The following is an 18,968-nucleotide window of genomic DNA, read 5'->3' on the forward strand; positions in this document are numbered from 1 at the left end:
TGCAGACACAGGGAGAATGTGCAAACTCCACATGGACAGTGACCCAGAGCCGGGATTCGAACCTGGGCCCTCAGCGCCGTAGTCCCAATTCTAACCACTGCACGACCGTGCTGCCCTCTTGGAGGGTGATAATTTTGGCAAGGGAGCAGTCGAGTCTCCAGGCAACAAATGAATGAATGAGGTTTTCAGCAGCTGGTGAGCTGTGGGTGGGGAGGAAACGAGCAATGAGGTGGGAGTGGGTGGTCATGGATATGGGATTGGAAACTCAATACAGTGTCAGAAGGGATATTAAAGTTGATTCAGCATCCTGCAGTAGCCAAGGAGTGAGGTGGGGTCTAAATCCTGCTATGGTTACTATTAACTAATAATTGCTAATAATCTTACAGCTCGGGACCATAAATGCAAGATATATGTGATGTTCTTTGGTAGTTATTACGGTTGTAGTGTTGCTACAAAGAACATGCAGACTTTGTACTAAATCAAAGCTAATTTATTTACACTATGCTATAAATTGGGAATTCTTAAGTATGCCATAAGTATTAGATTAAATAATTACAGTACACAGAGCTACTGAAAAACACGACTGTCTCCAACCCTCTCTACTAGCTCACTTCCCCCAAGATCACATGGACCACCGTGTGGCTCGTGGGATGTGCCCTTACTACAACTAGTGGCTGGATGCTGTAATTACACGCTATTCTACATGATCATTCATATATACAAAGATGATATACTAGATATCATTATAATACTTACCAATAAATATGACGGTAAGACATTTATTTTACTCGGAGCGGTTAGGATATTGAACCTGCTACCGCAGGAAGTGGTTAAGGATGCTTTCAAGGGCAGCACGGTGGCGCAGTGGTCAGCACTGCTGCCTCACGGCGCTGAGGTCTCAGGTTCGATCCCGGCTCTGGGACACTGCCCGTGTGGAGTTTGCACATTCTCCCCATGCTTGCGTGGGTTTCGTCCCCACAACCCAAAGATGTGCAGGGTAGGAGGATTGGCCACACTAAATTGCCCCATGAATTGGAAAAAATTAATTGGGTACTCTTAAATTTATATTATAAAAAAAAGGATGCCTTCAAAAGGAAACGAGACGAGTGGGTGAGAGAAAAGTGAATCAGAAGGTCTGGTAAAAGGCTGAGATGGGAATGGAAGTAAGCGCAAATGGAGTATAAACAGCAGCAACGTCTAGTTGAGCCAGACCGCCTGTTGCTGTGTTGTGTAGAATCTATGCAAGTCTAACTTGAACAGATACATTCTGGTTTATAGTCTGGTGCTGCAGCATTTTGAGTCTGTTGATGCTGCAATTCTGTCGGCTGCATTATTGGAAGGATGAGGTTCGGAGTGCGCTGTGTTGTGATGCCCTCCATGGGCCAACGGTCTGCTGTGATTGACTATCCTGGCTCAACAATGGGTGTTCAATGGATCATGAAGGAACTTGATGTGACTAAATAATTAGGCTAGGGCATCTTTTGGTTGAAGAAAAATATTTTGTTTATATAATAAAGAATGATTTTGTGCTTTTCCTCCATTAGCACAAGTATGTGTCCATTGCAGAGGTACAGTCCAAGGTGGAGGAGGAGCTTCAGAAGTCCCCAGTGTCCCTGGTAAGGATTGTGTCGTGTGAACCCACTCAGTGGTAAATGAGGAACGCAGAAGGCTCTTAGTCAAATACACTCCTGCTACATACATTCTGTTCAGTCGGGCATAAGAGCAAGTCATAGAGGTAGCCTTCGAGTCCACTCACTTGTCTCATTTGGAGTTCTGCGTCCAGTTCTGGACACCATACTGGAGGAAGGATCTGAAGACCTGAAGAGAATACAGAGGAGATTCACTTTACATTTTTTTTTGTTCCTAATTTATATTTAACGTTGCTTGGAAATATGCTGAGTGTGGTAGCCAGTACAGAGAGATTAAATAGATATTCTGATTAGCTGATTTACTTCTTGAAGGAGAGGGTCGAAGGTTTTGTAGAATATGTCCTGGTCTGGGTTGAGCAGTGTCTAAGATACACAGGCTGGTCGCCTCTGGAAATAACAAAACACAAGGTAGCCTTCTGCACACATGACAAAGACCATTCAGTTCCAAGAGTGTCTTGTCAACAAGCTTTCTTCACAATCGAACAAGTTGCAAAAGGGAATCGTCACAGCCCCATCACTTGAAACCTTCAAGACCCATCTCTAGTTGATTTCCATTTGTACGCTTTTCATTTTCAGGGTTACGGTCATGTCTGGTTTGTGAGCACTACCCATGTAAAGGTTGGTGGAATATGGGTGTTAGTATGTGATGCTGACACAAAGCAAATCATCTGGAAGGAAAAGTGTTAATCACCTCCACCACATACATGCAATCACACACACACACAGAAACACAGAAACACGCGCGCACACACAGAAACACGCGCGCACACACACAGAAACACGCACACACACACAGAAACACGCACGCACACAGAAACACGCACACACACACAGAAACACGCACGCACACAGAAACACGCACGCACACAGAAACACGCACGCACACAGAAACACGCACGCACACACAGAAACACGCACGCACACAGAAACACGCACGCACACAGAAACACGCACGCACACAGAAACACGCACACACACACAGAAACACGCACGCACACAGAAACACGCACGCACACAGAAACACGCGCGCACACAGAAACACGCGCGCACACACAGAAACACGCGCGCACACACAGAAACACGCGCGCACACACAGAAACACGCGCGCACACACAGAAACACGCACACACACACAGAAACACGCGCGCACACACAGAAACACGCGCGCACACACAGAAACACGCGCGCACACACAGAAACACGCGCGCACACACAGAAACACGCACACACACACAGAAACACGCACGCACACAGAAACACGCACACACACACACAGAAACACGCACGCACACAGAAACACGCACGCACACAGAAACACGCACGCACACACAGAAACACGCACGCACACAGAAACACGCACGCACACAGAAACACGCACGCACACAGAAACACGCACGCACACAGAAACACGCACACACACACAGAAACACGCACGCACACAGAAACACGCACACACACACAGAAACACGCACGCACACAGAAACACGCACGCACACAGAAACACGCACGCACACAGAAACACGCACGCACACAGAAACACGCACGCACACAGAAACACGCGCGCACACAGAAACACACGCGCACACACAGAAACACGCGCGCACACACAGAAACACGCGCGCACACACAGAAACACGCGCGCACACACAGAAACGCGCGCGCACACAGAAACACGCGCGCACACACAGAAACACGCGCGCACACACAGAAACACGCGCACACACACAGAAACACGCGCACACAAACACACACACATGCACAGAAACACACACACGCACAGAAACACACACACAGAAACACACACACACGCACAGAAACACACACACACGCACAGAAACACACACACACGCACAGAAACACACAGAAACACACACACACACACACACACACACACACAGAAACACACACACACACACACACACACAGAAACACACACACACACAGGGGCAGCAGGGTAGCATGGTGGTTAGCATAAATGCTTCACAGCTCCAGGGTCCCAGGTTCGATTCCCGGCTGGGTCACTGTCTGTGTGGAGTCTGTACGTCCTCCCCTTGTGTGCGTGGGTTTCCTCCGGGTGCTCCGGTTTCCTCCCACAGTCCAAAGATGTGCGGGTTAGGTGGATCGGCCATGCTAAATTGCCCGTAGTGTCCTAATAAAAGTAAGGTTAAGGGGGGGTTGTTGGGTTACGGGTATAGGGTGGATGAGTGGGTTTGAGTAGGGTGATCATGGCTCGGCACAACATTGAGGGCCGAAGGGCCTGTTCTGTGCTGTACTGTTCTATGGTTCTATGTTCTACACAGAAACACACACTCACAGAAACACACAATCGCACACACACACAATCACACACACACAGAATCTCACACACACACAGAATCTCACACACACACAGAATCTCACACACACACAGAATCTCACACACACACAGAATCCCACACACACAGAATCTCACACATCACACACACAGAAACACACACACACAGAATCTCTCACACACACACACACACACACACACACACACACAGAATCTCTCACACACACACACACACACATTGTGCGGGTATAAAGTAGTGAAACCTGCTTCAACTCATGATAACTTACTGCACTCTTAGCAACTGGAGAGCCATATTCTCACCTAGCTCATATTAAAGTGAGATATTAAATAATTGTTGCTGACAAGGTGGTCAAGAAAGCATATGGAGGGGCAGCGCAGTGGGTTAGCCCTGCTGCCTCATGGCACCGAGGTCCCAGGTTCGATCCCGGCTCTGGGTCACTATCGGTGTGTGATTTGCACATTCTCCCCGTGTGTGCAGGGTTTTGCCCCCACAACCCAAAGATGTGCAGGGTAGGTGGATTGGCCACGCTAAATTGGCCTTTAATTGGAAATAAATGAATTGGGTACTCTAAAAAATGTTTTTAAAGCATATGGAATGCATTCCTTTATTGGGCAAGGTATACAAAATTAGGAATGCAATGATTGTACTGGAAAAAGCTGGTTAGGACACAGCTGGAGCTTTGTGTACAGTTCTGGTCACCAAACAATTGCTCTGGAGATAGTGCGGAGGAGATTTACACGAATGTTGCTGGGGCTTGAGAAAATTTTAGCTAGGAGGAGAGATTGGATAGGCTAGAGTTCTTTTCCTTCAATCAGAGGAGGCCAAGGGATGACCTGATTGAGGTGTACAAAATCATGAGGGGTCGAGACAGGGTAGAGAGGAAAGACCCTGAGATGAGGGGTCAATTACCAGGGGGTCATACATCGATTTAAGGTCATTGGTAGAAGGATTAGAGGGGACATGAGGAAAAAGCGTTCGCCGAGGGTGATGGAACTGCTGGAATTCATTTCTGAGGTTGGTAGTTGAGGTTGAAACATTCAACTCCTTTCAAAAGGTACCTGGATCTGCTTCTGAAGGGCTGTAACTGTGAGATAACGGACCAGGTGCTGAAAAATGTGATTAAAATGGGCAATTTGTTTCTTTTCTTTCCCTGCCTGGCACAGACATGATGGGCTGAATGGCCTCTTTAGGCACCGTAACTTTTCTATAGTTCTATGTTCAGTTTAACAACAAACTGTCCCGGCCCCGGATCACTGTCCGTGTGGAGTTTGCAAATTCTCCCCGTGTCTGCTTGGGTCTCACCCCCACAACCCAAAAAGATGTGCAGGGTAGGTGGATTGGTCACGCTAAATCACCCCTTAATTGGAAAAAAATATAATTGGACACTCTAAATTAATTTTTAAAAAGAAAAACAAACAACAAACTGAAGCAGGTAGCATTAAATAAAATGATTACAATTCTGCCTTTTCCTTAAACACAGGGAGCTGAGGAGGTTGAGCAGACCCCAGTCGAGATCCTGTATCAGTCAATGTTATATAACCTACCTCAGTATATGGTGAGTATTGCCTGTACACAGACTGTGCCCTCAATGGTACCTTGGTCCATGGTCAGTGTCTCTCTCTCTGCCATTCTTTTTGTTCTTTATTATCCCCAATTTCCTAAGCATACCACCTGCAGTTAATTGATTGAGGTTGTTACACCGGGGCCAGCTCACCCTCCCATCCCCAGGCCCTCCCCAAGCCTTCCTCTGGTTTATGAGCCAAAGTTGCCATTATGGCAGAGATCCACACAGACTTGGGGATTCATCCTGGGATCGTCCTGTGCCGTACTCCCCCTTTAAACTTGGTGATATTCTTTTTTCCTCCTTGCTTTTCCTTCCTGCTGGGAAGTGGTCACTGGATCAGGAGCTGAAGTCCCCGGAGTTCTTTCACCTCTCTACAGGAACATTCCTAAGACTGAATTGGGAATTGAAACCCTGATCTTCAGTGTGTTTTTCACTGACCCCTCGAAGGTGCAGCACAGTATTAAATCCTATTGTTTGTTTCCCTACTTCCTACTAATTCTGTTTCCCACTCTTTACCTTGTTCCCCTTGGTAATAACTCTGCTTGCAAAAATATAATCTTCCTATTATTCTGAAAGCCAGGTCAGCAGACGGAACTTCACTTCATACTTCTTTGGATGTCAGCCGTGACTTGGTTGGGAGCATTTTTACCTTTTGAGTCTGATGGTTGAGATTTCAAATCTTACTCCCGAGACTCCAGTCGTCTAGGCTAACAGCCCAGTAATGAGTGTGCTGCACTGTCAGAAGTGCCAGATATTAGATGAGATTTTAAAGTCATGTGGACATAAATGTAGCCCCCTGGTGCCTCTTGGAAGGAATGAGTCAAGAGCAGGGGATTTCTTCCCAATGTCCTGACTAATAATTACCCCTCAACCAACATCACGGAAACCAAATTATCTGGTCGTTCTCACATTGCTGTTTGTGGGAGCTTGCTGTGCACAAACTGGCTGTTGCCTGCCCTAACAAAAATACTTCATTGGCTGTCCAGAAGGGGATGTGTTGAGGTTGTCAAAGGAGCAATTCAAAAAATGCAATTTCTTCCCTTCCTGACTAACCGCTGATGACGGGCTGGGGGGGGTTATTGTGGTTCCACAGATAGCACTGCTGAAGGTCCAGTTGGCTGCTGCCCCCACATCCAAGGCAAAGACGGACTCCATCAATATCTTGGCTGATCTCTTGCCTGAGGAGATGCCGTGAGTTTTTGTTCAGATAATATTTTCAGTGACTTCTTTCCCTGGGTCCTGATTTGGAATATTTGCCCGTCAGATAAAGGGGACTATTTGATTGGTTTTTCATTATCCTCACGCTACCCTTGGATCGAGGGTCTGGTTTTCCGTTCACTCATGTCGCGCCGAGTTCCGTTTCCCAGCAGCCTTCGGTGCAGCACCCCAGTCGCATTCATTACCTGGTGCGGCTGGAGAGATGTGACCATTGGCCCCGTGATTAGTCTTCACGTCCAAGCTGAGGCAAAACTGCCGAACCTGGAGCGAGAGAAGAGGAAGGACTTTGCCTGTAATTTTCCTCTTCTGCCAACCTCTTCCTGATCGGGACAGTCAGCTGCCCCCGACCAGCTGTCACTGGGCAAATGCAAATTGAAATCAAACTTGGGATCTTCCTGATTACATCCCAGTCCCACAACGGGGTTTATTTCGGGACTCCATCCGGTGGATGATTCTGTCACCAACTGAATGACCTGTGTCTTTTTAAGCTAGCTCGAGAGGAGGTACTCGCAATAGAGTATTTAATATTTCAGTGAGATAGATTCACCTCTTTGTTACATTTTGTGCAGCAATACCGTGTTACAAAGCATGAAGCTGGGGATTGACGTCAATAGACACAAAGAGATCATTGTTAAAGCTATCTCAGCACTGATGCTTCTGCTGCTCAAACATCTCAAACTGAACCATGTCTATCAGGTAAGCAACACCGGAGGCACTGGACAAGTCAGGGGAATTTGGGTGGGGGGGTTTGCAGTGTGAGGGTGGGCATTGGATAGTGTGGGTCTTGTTTCCCTCACTCCGGGTGATTCCTCATCTTGAGCTGTATTAAGTGGACAGTCATCCTCTGGCTGCAGATTGAATGCCTTGTGCCTCCTACTGATCAACCAGAGAGCACTGGGCGGAGACTGAGCTGACGGCTCTTTGCAATCTTAGCAGCCAAGGCACCGAGCCTGGACGGATGAAAAACCGGCTTAATTAGGGGGGAATGCCCAGTAAAGCAATGGTATATAATAGATGAGGGGGACGACAAAGAGTTGTGATATGCTTCCACAAATGCCTGTCCTGTTGATGTATAGTCACACAGGGAAACATTCACCGGTATGCTGCTGCGCTCCAAAGTAATGTACTTGGAAAATCAATCTTATTCCAAACACACATCAGAATGATTAAGTAAGTAAGTAAAATCGCCACAGACCCAGATACTCATTGGCTGCTCTCCCCTTTGAGGGGGAGAGCTGAGAGGTAGTTATTTAACCTGAGGATCACCACACCTTGGGCGAGGGGCAGGGTTGAGAAGGCCTTCATGAATAACCTCAGGCGGTACGGGAAATGAACCCTCGCTGCTGGCCGCATTCTGCATCACAGACCAGCTGTCCATCCCACTGAATTAAACCAAGACATTGGTCCGTGAGGTAAAAAATATGTGTCCTGGTAACTGAGCCTTATTCCAATTGACAGTTCTACATCTGAATCCTGGATTATGTTTCAGCCTCTAACTCACTCTTAATATCCATTATTCTATCTATAAACCATTGGATTAGATTCCAACCTGTGACTCACTCACTTCATGTGACAGCCTGAAAAGCAATATTAAATGTGAAACCTGTCATCCTCTGGTCAGGAGAAGTTATTCACCCGGAGAAGGACTCTTGTCGATTCATGATGGGAGGTAGATGGTGGCGCAGACTCAAGGGCCCGCATGGCCTACAACCCCTAATTCTTGTGTTCTGGTGGATGGGCACTGATGTTTGAGAACAGGGTGGTTTGGATGACTCCTCCACAGTCACACAACAGGCATTGCAATGCAGATCACACTGACGTGTACTTTAGTGGTTGATTCACAATTGGTTCTGAACCCCCACCCACTGCTTGCTTTCCCACATCATCCTCCTCGCACTAACCCGTGCATTTGGTTCTTTTTTTCAAAATAAATTTAGAGTACTCAATTCATTTTTTCCAATTAAGGGGCAATTTAGCGTGGCCAATCCACCTAACCTGCACATCTTTTGGTTGTGGGGGTGAAACCCACACCGACACTGGGAGAATGCGCAAACTCCTCACAGACAATGACCCAGGGCCGGGATTCGAACCCGAGTCCTCAGCGCTATAGGCAGCAATGCTAACCATTGTGCCTCCTCCTTCCTTACTCTCTCGCTCTCTCTCTCTCTTTCTAAAAACTAACAGGCCTTTCACCTGCTATTCGCCACATCAACAACTGGTCATCAATCCTATTCACTGGTCTTCAAAATTGTAACTGAAAAGCCAAAGTGCTGGGGAGCACTCCAAGGGACATCAGGCTGCATTTGTGGAAAGGGAAACTGAGCTGAGGCTTCGTGTTGCTGGCCTTTCATCAGAACCAGAAGATGTTGGGGATTTATCCAGTTTTTAACAGAGCCTGGGAAGGGGGTTAAAAGGAAATAACAATTGGGAAGCCCGGTGATGGGGTGGGAGGCAGTGTGATTAAATGACAAAAGGGAAGATGGAGCGAGGCAAAAGAAAAGATGGGTGCACAAGAATAGCAGAGGGGGAAGGAACAGGAAACCGGGTAATGTAAGAGAGGCTTCTGTGGCCTGGGAATGTCATTTTCAATTTTAAATAGTTTTAGATTTATTGTCACGTTTACAGAGGTACAATGAAAAGTATTGTTCTGCGTACAGTACAGTCAGATCGTTCCGTACATGAAAAAACATAGGACATACATAAATACACATTGTAAATACATAGACATCGGGTGAAGCTTACAGAGTGTAGTACTGCACAGTAGAGAAGATGTGTGGAGAGATCAATTCAGTCTATAAGAGGGTCATTTAGGAGTCTGGTAACAGCGAGGAAGAAGCTGTTTTTGAATCTGTTCATGTGTGTTCTCAGACCTTTGTACAGAAGATGATAGAAGTCCGAGGATGTTCAGGTTAGGTGGATTGGCCGTGCTAAATTGCCCCTCAGTACCCAGGGATGTGCAGGTTAAGTGGATTGGCCGTGCTAAATTGCCCCTTAGTGCCCAGGGATGTGCAGGATAGGTGGATTGGCCGTGCTAAATTGCCCCTTGGTGCCCAGGGATGTGCAGGTTAGGTGGATTGGCCGTGCTAAATTGCCCCTCAGTACCCAGGGATGTGCAGGTTAGGTGGATTGGCCGTGCTAAATTGTCCCTTTGTGTCCAGGGATCTGCAGGTTAGGTGGGGTGGGTGGGGTCAAGTTCTCTTTCGGAGGGTTGGTGCAGATTCAATGGGCGGAATAGCCTGCTTCTGCACTGAAGAGATTCTGATTCTATGGTCCCTTCTTATTTTCCTCTTTGCCTTTCCTCCTAGTTTGAATATGTTTCCCAGCACTTGGTGTTTGCCAACTGTATCCCACTCATTTTGAAGTTCTTCAATCAGAGCATCATGTCCTACGTCACCACCAAGAACAGGTAAGAAGGGTGAACTCTGAAACCAAACCCAGCCAGGGGCACTAACCATGCCCCCCTCTGTAATTGTATCTGGATTACTATCCTACAACATCCCCTCCTCCCGACTGTAAAGCCTAATTTGTGGGAGGATAGGCAGGCTTAGCTGTGATGCTTCCCGTGATCGAATGGCTTGCTAGCACTCATTCCTCTGAGTCTTTTCTCTCAGGAATGGTGGTCCCTTTGGGAGCAGCAGGTGCCAATGGAAGGAATGTTAGCACCTTCAGAGGGCAAAGGAAATCTGTGCTGGGAAGGCCTGAATGCTCCGTTTCACTTCTGGTTAACAGAGGGGATGGCAGGGAATTAAAACGTTTTTCTGTCCCCAGCTGCTCCTCCTGAGCTAACTCAGGCTGGCACGCCATTCCAACAGTGCCAACCTTTCTCCATGACCTCCCTGTATCACCATCATGAGGCTGGAAGCCTTCAGGAATCATCACACTGATCCTAAAACCTGTCCTTTTTACGAAAACCCCTCCCCATTTTCGAGCAGAGCTGATTAGGGACCAGGGACTGCAACAGTTGTTGGGTTTCCGTCCTCCCAGAGTTAGGGCAGCACAGGCCCTTGTAACTCTCTGATTGAGCTTAGTTACTCCTGATTAAACCACACAGAATTTCTTGATCTGCAACAATCAAGAACTAACAGATTGTGACATTTGTTTAGAAAACTCTTTCAATTAAACACTGTAACAACCGTATTACACAACTAATACAATTACAATTCTAGACTCAACCCACAAAGAAAATCAACCAAGACGAAACCCAAAGCAAATCCCTACACACCCCTCCCCCGCCGCAAAACATCTGACGGTGACCAGCTCCCTGAAGTAGGAAATGAAAGGCTGCCACCTTGAAATGAAGCCTTCTGCCTAACTCCTCGTGATGTACTTGACCTTTTCTAAGTCCAAGAACTCCATGAGGTTAGGATGGCACAGTGGTTAGCACTGCTGCCTCACGGGCACTGAGAAATAGGGCTCGCTCCCAGCCCCAAGTCAATGCAAACTCGCAACCCCCCCCCCCCCCCCAAAAGCCTGACCCAGCTCCCTCTCCCACTTCCTTTATAACTCATCCAATGGAGCTTACTTCACCGACCATAAATATTTATTTTCTTCCCTTCCGCCAGCTCAGCTGTTGAAAGAACTCCATCCGTCAACGAGGGCGAGGATACCAAGAGGAAGAAAGGAATATCCTTGTGCAAAACATTACACACCTGATAATACGTTTAAAAGATTAGTTCTTGTAAGCTGGAACTTGCCCAACCACTCCTTAATACCCTCAAACCGCCCTTCTATAAACATGTCCCCGAACTGTTCCAACCCCTCCTCCTCCTATGCCCAAAACGGCAAGTCCAAGGCGGTGGAACAAAACGATGGTTCTCAATATTTGCTGCCAATAATAAAATAACAGATCGGGCAACACGAGGATCCCCAATTGCCATTCCCTCTGCAATAGCATCCTGCGAATCCGTGGGGTCTTAGCCGCCCAAATAAATGAAGATACAATTTTATTGACTTTCACAAAAAGGATTTGCAAAGGAGAACTGGAAGACACAAAACAAAATTGAAATCTTGGGAGAATATTCATCTTTACCAACTGGACCCTGCCCGCCAGGGGCCGAGGGAGGTGATCCCATTTCTTCAAGTCCGACTTGACCCCATTCACCAGACCCACAAAATTTAGTTTATGGAGTGAGTCCCAATCATGGGCCACACCTGGATTCCCAGGTAACGGAAGCTGGGCCTAGCCAAGCGAAAAGGCAACCTCTCCTGGTCGGCTGAAGAGGGGGACAGATAACATTGAGCAATCGCCGAATATTGGCCAACAGCTGCCTGCCCTTATTAAACTCAGCCTGTTCTTCCAATATGACCCCTGGAAGACAGAGCTCCAAGCGCAACAACTTTGCACTTGGCAACAACTTTGCATCCACATTCACTAATGAAATAGGGCAATAAGACCCATAGTCTATCGAATGATTATCCCTTTTCAAATCTGAAAAATCGACGCCTGCACCAATGTGGCCACGTTCCCCCAAGACATGGAGTCGTTAAACATCTCTAACAACAATGGGACCAGCTGACTCTCTCATTTCTTATAAAATTTGATCGAAAATCTATCTGGGCCTGACACTTTACCCGACTGCATCAAGCCCATGCATTTCATGACCTCCTCCGAGGTCAGTGGGAACTCTAATTCCTCCCTTCTCCCTCATTCTGCATTCCGGATAGACAAGCCATCCAAAAAAAACCACATAGACAGCCCATCCTCCGGGAGCTCCGACTTATAAAGATTACGATAGAAAGCCTCACTGGCTGTACCTGGGGCGGGAGACCAACCTGCCACTATAGCCTGCACTATATCCCGAGAGGTCACCTGCTTCCTCAGCTGGTGCGTCAACAGACGACTGGCCTTCTCCCATGTTTAGAAAAAGCCCTCATCGAGCGCCACAGCTAGTGTGCTGCCCTGTCCATCGAAAGCAGCCCAAATTCCAACTGCAGTTTCTTTTTTTATATAAATTTAGAGTACCCAATTCATTTTTTCCAATTAACTGGGCGATTTAGCATGGCCAATCCACCTACCCTGCACATCTTTGGGTCTTTGCACAATTACTTCCACAAGGACAGTGACCCAGAGCCGGGAACGAACCTGGGACCTCGGTGCCGTGAGGCAGCAGTGCTAACCACTGCACCACCATGCTGCCCTCAACTGCAGTTTCTTTCTGTTTGCCAACAACTCTGGCATCGGGGCAAGCACGTACTGGGCGACCATCCTCCAAAATGGCATCCACCAACCTCTGCCACCCCACACTTTCACGCTTCTCTTTATGTGCCCCATAAGAGATTATTGCCTCCCCACCCCCGAATAGCTGCCTTCAAAGCCTCCCACACATGGAAGGCAACATTTTCTCACTCCTATTACAATGAATGTACTCCTCAAAGGCGGAAGAAATCCTCTCAGAATCCCTCATTGCCAACAGCATAATTTCCAACCTCGGGGGGGGGGGGGGGGGGGGGGGGCTCTGGCTCTGGCTCTGAGCAGGACCCAACCCCAACACCAAAACCAAATCCACAAAATGTGGAGCATGATCTGAAATCACTATCCCTGAATACCCCGCCCCCACCTCTCCCAGCAGCAGGAGTTTAAAATTTGGAGGGTTCTTTTGTAGGCGGGAAGAAGTTTGTTCCACTTGAAGAAAGGACAATGAGTAGAAGTCCCAGTTTTAAAATGAATGGCAGAACAAGCCAGGGAAGATGAGGAGCGATATCTTTATTCAGGAAGCTGTTTTGATCTGGAATACAATCTCTGCTCAGGTGTTGGAAGCAAATTCAATAGCAGCTTTCAAAGGCGAATTGGATCTATAAATGCAGGAATATGGGGAAAGGGCAAGGGAGTGGCACTAATTGGTTAGGTCTTTCAGAAGCCAGCACAGACAGAATGGGCTGAATGGCCTCTTTGGGTGCTGCATGATTCCAGGTGCTATTTGAAGGAAAAGCAAGATGATGTTGCACATTGTAAGTATTAATTCTGTACAAAACTTGGATATCGGAGGATGGGGGCAGAGAGGGGGTACCAACCGCAGAACAAGTTCTGCATCCGGCTGTGTCGCAAGAGCATGCACAGTATCGGCAGGCCCGATCTCACATTCTGCTGTGTGTCTGTCTGCCCCTCGGTAATGATTTAACCAGGATTCCCGCAGTGAGCACCAGCTCTGAAAGGTCTGTTAAATCACTCAGATGATTTCCTGTTTCGATGAGGCAGCTAACTGTGCCCTAATTGTTCTGTTTCGTTGTGCACACAGTATCTGCGTCCTAGACTACCCTCACTGCGTAATCCATGAGTTGCCGGAACTTACCACCGACGTTCTGGTAAGTGCGGGATATATAGAAATCAAAATTTGTCCTGTGATACTGGGTAATATGGTCCCAGGTTTGGCTCCAGCTGAGATGGTGGAGCCCTGATGATCACCTTGCCACTCCTGGGCAGGGAAGGCAGCACTCAACCACTTCCTGATTCCTGCTGGGGAGGGCGGACATATGTACCTATTGAGTGAGGGTAGTATGACTACCAGATGGCTGCCAATGCTGTAGGCATCAATCAGCATTTTCGGGATTCGGACACAGCAGAAATAATCAACCCTACACAGTTCCAGCATTAATTATTCTACCACATTAACTGAGCCCACATTTTCAGCTCTACAGCAGATCATATATTCGAGCCCAATTCTCCCCTCCTGCTGAAGGAAAGCTGCAGTTGTATAGAACCTTAGTTAGGCCACACTTGGAGTATAGTGTTCAATACAGGTCGTCACAGTACCAGAAGGATGTGGAGGCTTTAGAGAGGATGCAGAAGAGATTTACCAGGATATGGCCTGGCATGGAGGGCTTTCGCTATGAGGAGAGGTTGAATAAACGCGGTTTGTTCTCACTGGAACGACGGAGGTTGAGGGCCGACCTGATAGAGGTCTACAAAATTATGAGGGGCATAGACAGAGTGGATAGTCAGAGACTTTTTCCCAGGGTAGAGGGGTCAATTATTAGGGGGCATAGGTTTAAGGGACAAGGGTTAGAGGAGATGTACGAGGCAAGTTTTTTACACAGAGGGTAGTGGGTGCCTGGAACTCGCTGCCGGAGGAGGTGGTGGAAGCAGGGACGATAGTGATGTTTAAGGGGCACCTTGCCAAATACATGAATAGGACGGGAATAGAGGGATACGGACCCCGGAAGTGTAGAAGATTTTAGTTTAGACAGGCAGCATGGTCGGCACAGGCTTGAAGGGCCTGTTCCTGTGCTGTCATTTTCTTTGTTCTTTCATTGTTAGGGGTAAGTAGTTTGCCTCATCTGGTGGATGCAATTTGGAGGAAGCAGAGAGTTCTCCCAACTCCTTGGATGACACATCCCTTGGAACAAGCCTGAGCAGAAACCGATCTGGAGCTCATTTACCTTGTTTGTTTGTGACAATGCACCTTTTAGTATTAGAAGAGAGCAGACTGGGACTAACCAGTAACGCACTTTGCGGAGGAGGTTGGACACCCCTCTGGTTTAGTCCATTCTCTGGGGTCAGCATTCCGATTCAACCCGTTCTCTCAGGGTCACTGTCTCCTCCTTCAGTTTGAGGGATTGTGTTGAATGAATTTAATTCATAGAAAGTGAGTTAGAGAGGGAAGTCACGCCAAGTTCAGGGGAAAATCACCAGCTAGTATGACCGCTCTACAGTTTGTGCAGCTCCTGGACAGGATATCATTTTGAAGACTCAAGGTGCCTCTTTGAAGAATACATGACATCCCAGTGGGTGAAATGGGGGTTTGAACACCTGGTCGGAATACCGTGGGCGCAAGTCAAAAACTTAAGGATAACTGAGATTGGACAGTAAGTAGAGGGTTTCCCAGAGGGGCCAGAAGGTGGCTAATGTTCAGGAAGTGGTATCCCCAGTGGGATTGAGATGCCTCCTTGAGTCGGAATAAGAAGAGTTTTACTCAATATTTAATCTGTGCAACAGTGCTCAATCCTGTCATTGAGTCGGGGAGAAAGTAGGAAATGTTCCCTTCATCATTAATATTCCTCCGTGTTTTTAAAAAAAACGAGGACTGGAATCAGAACTGAGGCATTCTCAGATATGCCCTGTGTGAGGGGATGTGACATTGTGATGTACCCATATTCAACACACACAATCCTGTACAACCACCAGCCCTGGATACTGACCTCCATTGGCTCCCACTTCGGCAGTGCTTTAACTTGAAAGTTCTTATCCATCTGTTCAAGTCACTCCGCGACCTGACCTCACCCCCACCCCATCTCTGAAACCTCCTCCAGCCCTACAATCCTCCAAGATCGCTGTGTTCCTCCAACTCTAGCCTCTCGTGCATTACCTCCTCCCATTGTCTTTAGCTCTTTAGACATCAAGCTTTGGAAATCCCTCCTGAAAACTCTCCATTTCTCTCTCCTACGTTATGAGTCCTTAAAATCTGCCTATCCAGAAGGAAGAAGCCGTAAAACGGGGAAATAAGAATACAGGTCCGAATCGATTTTTCCCTTCTGGGTAGCTTTTATTCCCCTGCCCCAGCATCCCCTCCTCCATCTCTGTGTCACTTTGTGTGTGAAGTGCTTTGGGATGTTTCATTATATTTAAGGAGCTGTTTGTTTGTTTTGCCTCCAGGAAGCTGGTGACCACACCCAGTTTTGCTGGAGGAATGTCTTCTCGTGCATCAATCTGCTGCGTATCCTAAACAAGCTCACCAAATGGAAACACTCCCGCATCATGGTGAGACTAAAGATTCTGTTGTATCTGTCTAAACCACGGTGTCTTAACCCGTATACGATGGACAAATGACTGAGACTCAGTTTATAAAACAAAACAATATTTATTCATGTGCACACAATGGTTATGGTTATTCAATGACACACTCCCAATTATAGGTTACACTATACGCCAATAATTCCAAGATCTTAACTTGGCAGTGACCGACAAGTGCTAGGCTGTTACAGGCCTGTTATCTGTAGTTGCAGTTTTGTAGTCTCTGTTAGTTGGTTATCAATCTGGTTCTCTTCTGGTTCTGCTCTTCCTTCTGTTGGTAATGTGGATGGTCTTTCTCTTTGGCCGGTGAAGGGTCGCCTTTGTTGCTTGCTGCTGCAGAGAGAGATTATAAGGTGGTGCAGCACCTTTTAACCTGCTTGGATTTGTCCCCTTTGGTGGGCGATCTCTCAGTCATTTGTCAGTCAATTGATCAGGGCTCGATCAGCCTCATCAATCAAGTCCAATCGGGGACTGCAACATCAATTTTGGGGTGGGCACTCAGTGGGCATGCCTGGCATGTAGGCCCTTCCAAATAAGGAATTTAGGTACCACTGTCTCTGGTAAACAAGTGTGATTGACAGGACTGTTTTATTGTTCCTGGGATGATAGCCTGGAGATGTCCATTGCCCATGTTGTTTGCATCAACCTGCAAAATCTTTTGAAGTCTGCAAAGCCTTTTGCTGCCACTTTGTTTGATCTGTTCTGCAGCCTGCTTGCCCGTAAAACCTGACCACTTTTCCCAGCACCCCTTGCTGGACCCATTTTAGGTGGCCACAGTTCTTTGGCTACACTGCAAGAGTCATCATAGATCCCAGTGACTGACGACGCATCTAAGCTAAAATGGTGCTTTCCCGGCATGTGCTGTGTGCTACCCCATTCCTCCTCGCCCTCTTTTCCCTGTCACCATAGAACAGTGTTGAGTCAAAGAGCCTGGCCTTTACCCCTGCATTATTCCCACACCAGATGATCACTGAAATGGATGCAGACGGTCCAATTTGCAGACACCTGCATCGTGGAGAAGGAACCATTCATGGTACGGTCAGTCTGTCTGGCTTGTGTTCTTGCTGCCTAATCACATTCTCACCGTCACCCAGCTATCGGCTATGGTCCCTTAAACTTGGCGTAAAGGAGCCCATAACCTTCATACAAGACTCAGAAATTTCCTTTGTAAAAGCCCATGGTAATAAATGATATGAACCCCTTTGATTTTTTTTTTTTTGGAATGCAAACAGTGTCTTGACGTGCTCTTCGATTACCTGCACATTCTGGTTTAACTCTAGATGCTTGTGGTTTTCAAGTCTGCTCCAATTTTAAAGCGGGTGCTGAGGGCAGAGCAGGCAATGCTGCAGCTCTACGCACTGAAGCTACTGAAATTCCAAACCAAATACCTGGGCCGCCAGTGGAGGAAGAGTAACATGAAGATCATGTCTGCCATCTACCACAAAGTGCGACATCGCCTCAACGACGACTGGGCGTATGGAAACGGTATGGCAAAGAGATTCCGACCCATAGACGGGTAGCTAGCGTGGGTCAGCAGCACACAGTGTACTGAAGCGGGAGCAGTGCAGGATATTGAGGTTCCAGGTGGGGCACCCACGCCTAATTTAAGAGACGTGCCAATGGTCAATTTGCACACAGTAAGATCCCACAACCAGCCAGGATGAAATTAAATGATTGAAAATTGCTTATTGTCACAAGTAGGCTTCAATGAAGTTACTGTGAAAAGCCCCTAGTCGCCACATTCCGGTGCCTGTTCGGGGAGGCTGGTACGGGAATTGAACCGTGCTGCTGGCTTGCCTTGGTCTGCTTTAAAAGCCAGAGATTTAGCCCAGTGTGCTAACCAGATCATCTTTTAGCGTTGCTGGTTGAGGGATAGATATTGGTTCGAACACGGGAGAGATGCTCTTCCAGTGGTGACTGTCGGATCTTTTGTGATGCTCTGTGAGCTCAAAGGGGAACACTGTTTAATGCCACCTCCAACAGAGTAGCACTCCGGTACATGGATTGTCAGGTTGGAGAGCCTGTTCAGTCTTTCCTGAATTATTAACCACTCCATTCTGGCACCGTCCGTGTAAATGTGGGAACTCGATTTGTTTCAAACCGCAATAAGCTGTGACCTCTGTCTTCCCACAGATATTGATGCTCGACCCTGGGACTTCCAGGCAGAGGAGTGTGGCCTGAGGGTGAATATTGAAATGTTCAACAGCCGACGTTATGGTCTGTACCACACTGACCTGGAGTTTGCCCCAGTGGACAACTGCCTCCAGAGCGTCCTGGGCCATCATGTCTCGCTGCCTGAGGATTTCCACTACAGCTATGAGCTCTGGTTGGACAGAGAGGTTTTTGCCCATCCCATCCGTTGGGAGGATCTTCTGCAGCCTCGAGCTTAATGAGGACAGCTCACCTCTTTAGCAGTGGCTTCTTTAATGACCTGTCTTCAAAAGACTTGATTCAATGAAAAGCCCATCTCAGCA

At 47.4% G+C, this 18,968-nt stretch overlaps 1 protein-coding gene across 1 annotated transcript in view; it reads left to right on the forward strand.

The window, feature by feature from the left end:
* LOC119973511 (striatin-interacting protein 2-like) overlaps positions 1 to 18,968 on the forward strand; it is a 52,172-nt gene extending 33,204 nt beyond the window's left edge. Inside the window, exons 13-21 of the mRNA XM_038811767.1 lie at positions 1,545 to 1,616; positions 5,466 to 5,540; positions 6,643 to 6,740; positions 7,337 to 7,463; positions 10,073 to 10,173; positions 14,003 to 14,069; positions 16,357 to 16,461; positions 17,775 to 17,979; positions 18,628 to 18,968. Of these exons, the coding sequence (XP_038667695.1) occupies positions 1,545 to 1,616; positions 5,466 to 5,540; positions 6,643 to 6,740; positions 7,337 to 7,463; positions 10,073 to 10,173; positions 14,003 to 14,069; positions 16,357 to 16,461; positions 17,775 to 17,979; positions 18,628 to 18,884 (1,107 nt within the window). The 3' untranslated portion in view covers positions 18,885 to 18,968. The remainder of the gene's footprint in view (positions 1 to 1,544; positions 1,617 to 5,465; positions 5,541 to 6,642; positions 6,741 to 7,336; positions 7,464 to 10,072; positions 10,174 to 14,002; positions 14,070 to 16,356; positions 16,462 to 17,774; positions 17,980 to 18,627) is intronic.

The sequence above is a fragment of the Scyliorhinus canicula genome, chromosome 11, assembly GCF_902713615.1.
Source record: "Scyliorhinus canicula chromosome 11, sScyCan1.1, whole genome shotgun sequence".
In the NCBI taxonomy this organism is placed as follows: Eukaryota; Metazoa; Chordata; class Chondrichthyes; order Carcharhiniformes; family Scyliorhinidae; genus Scyliorhinus; species Scyliorhinus canicula.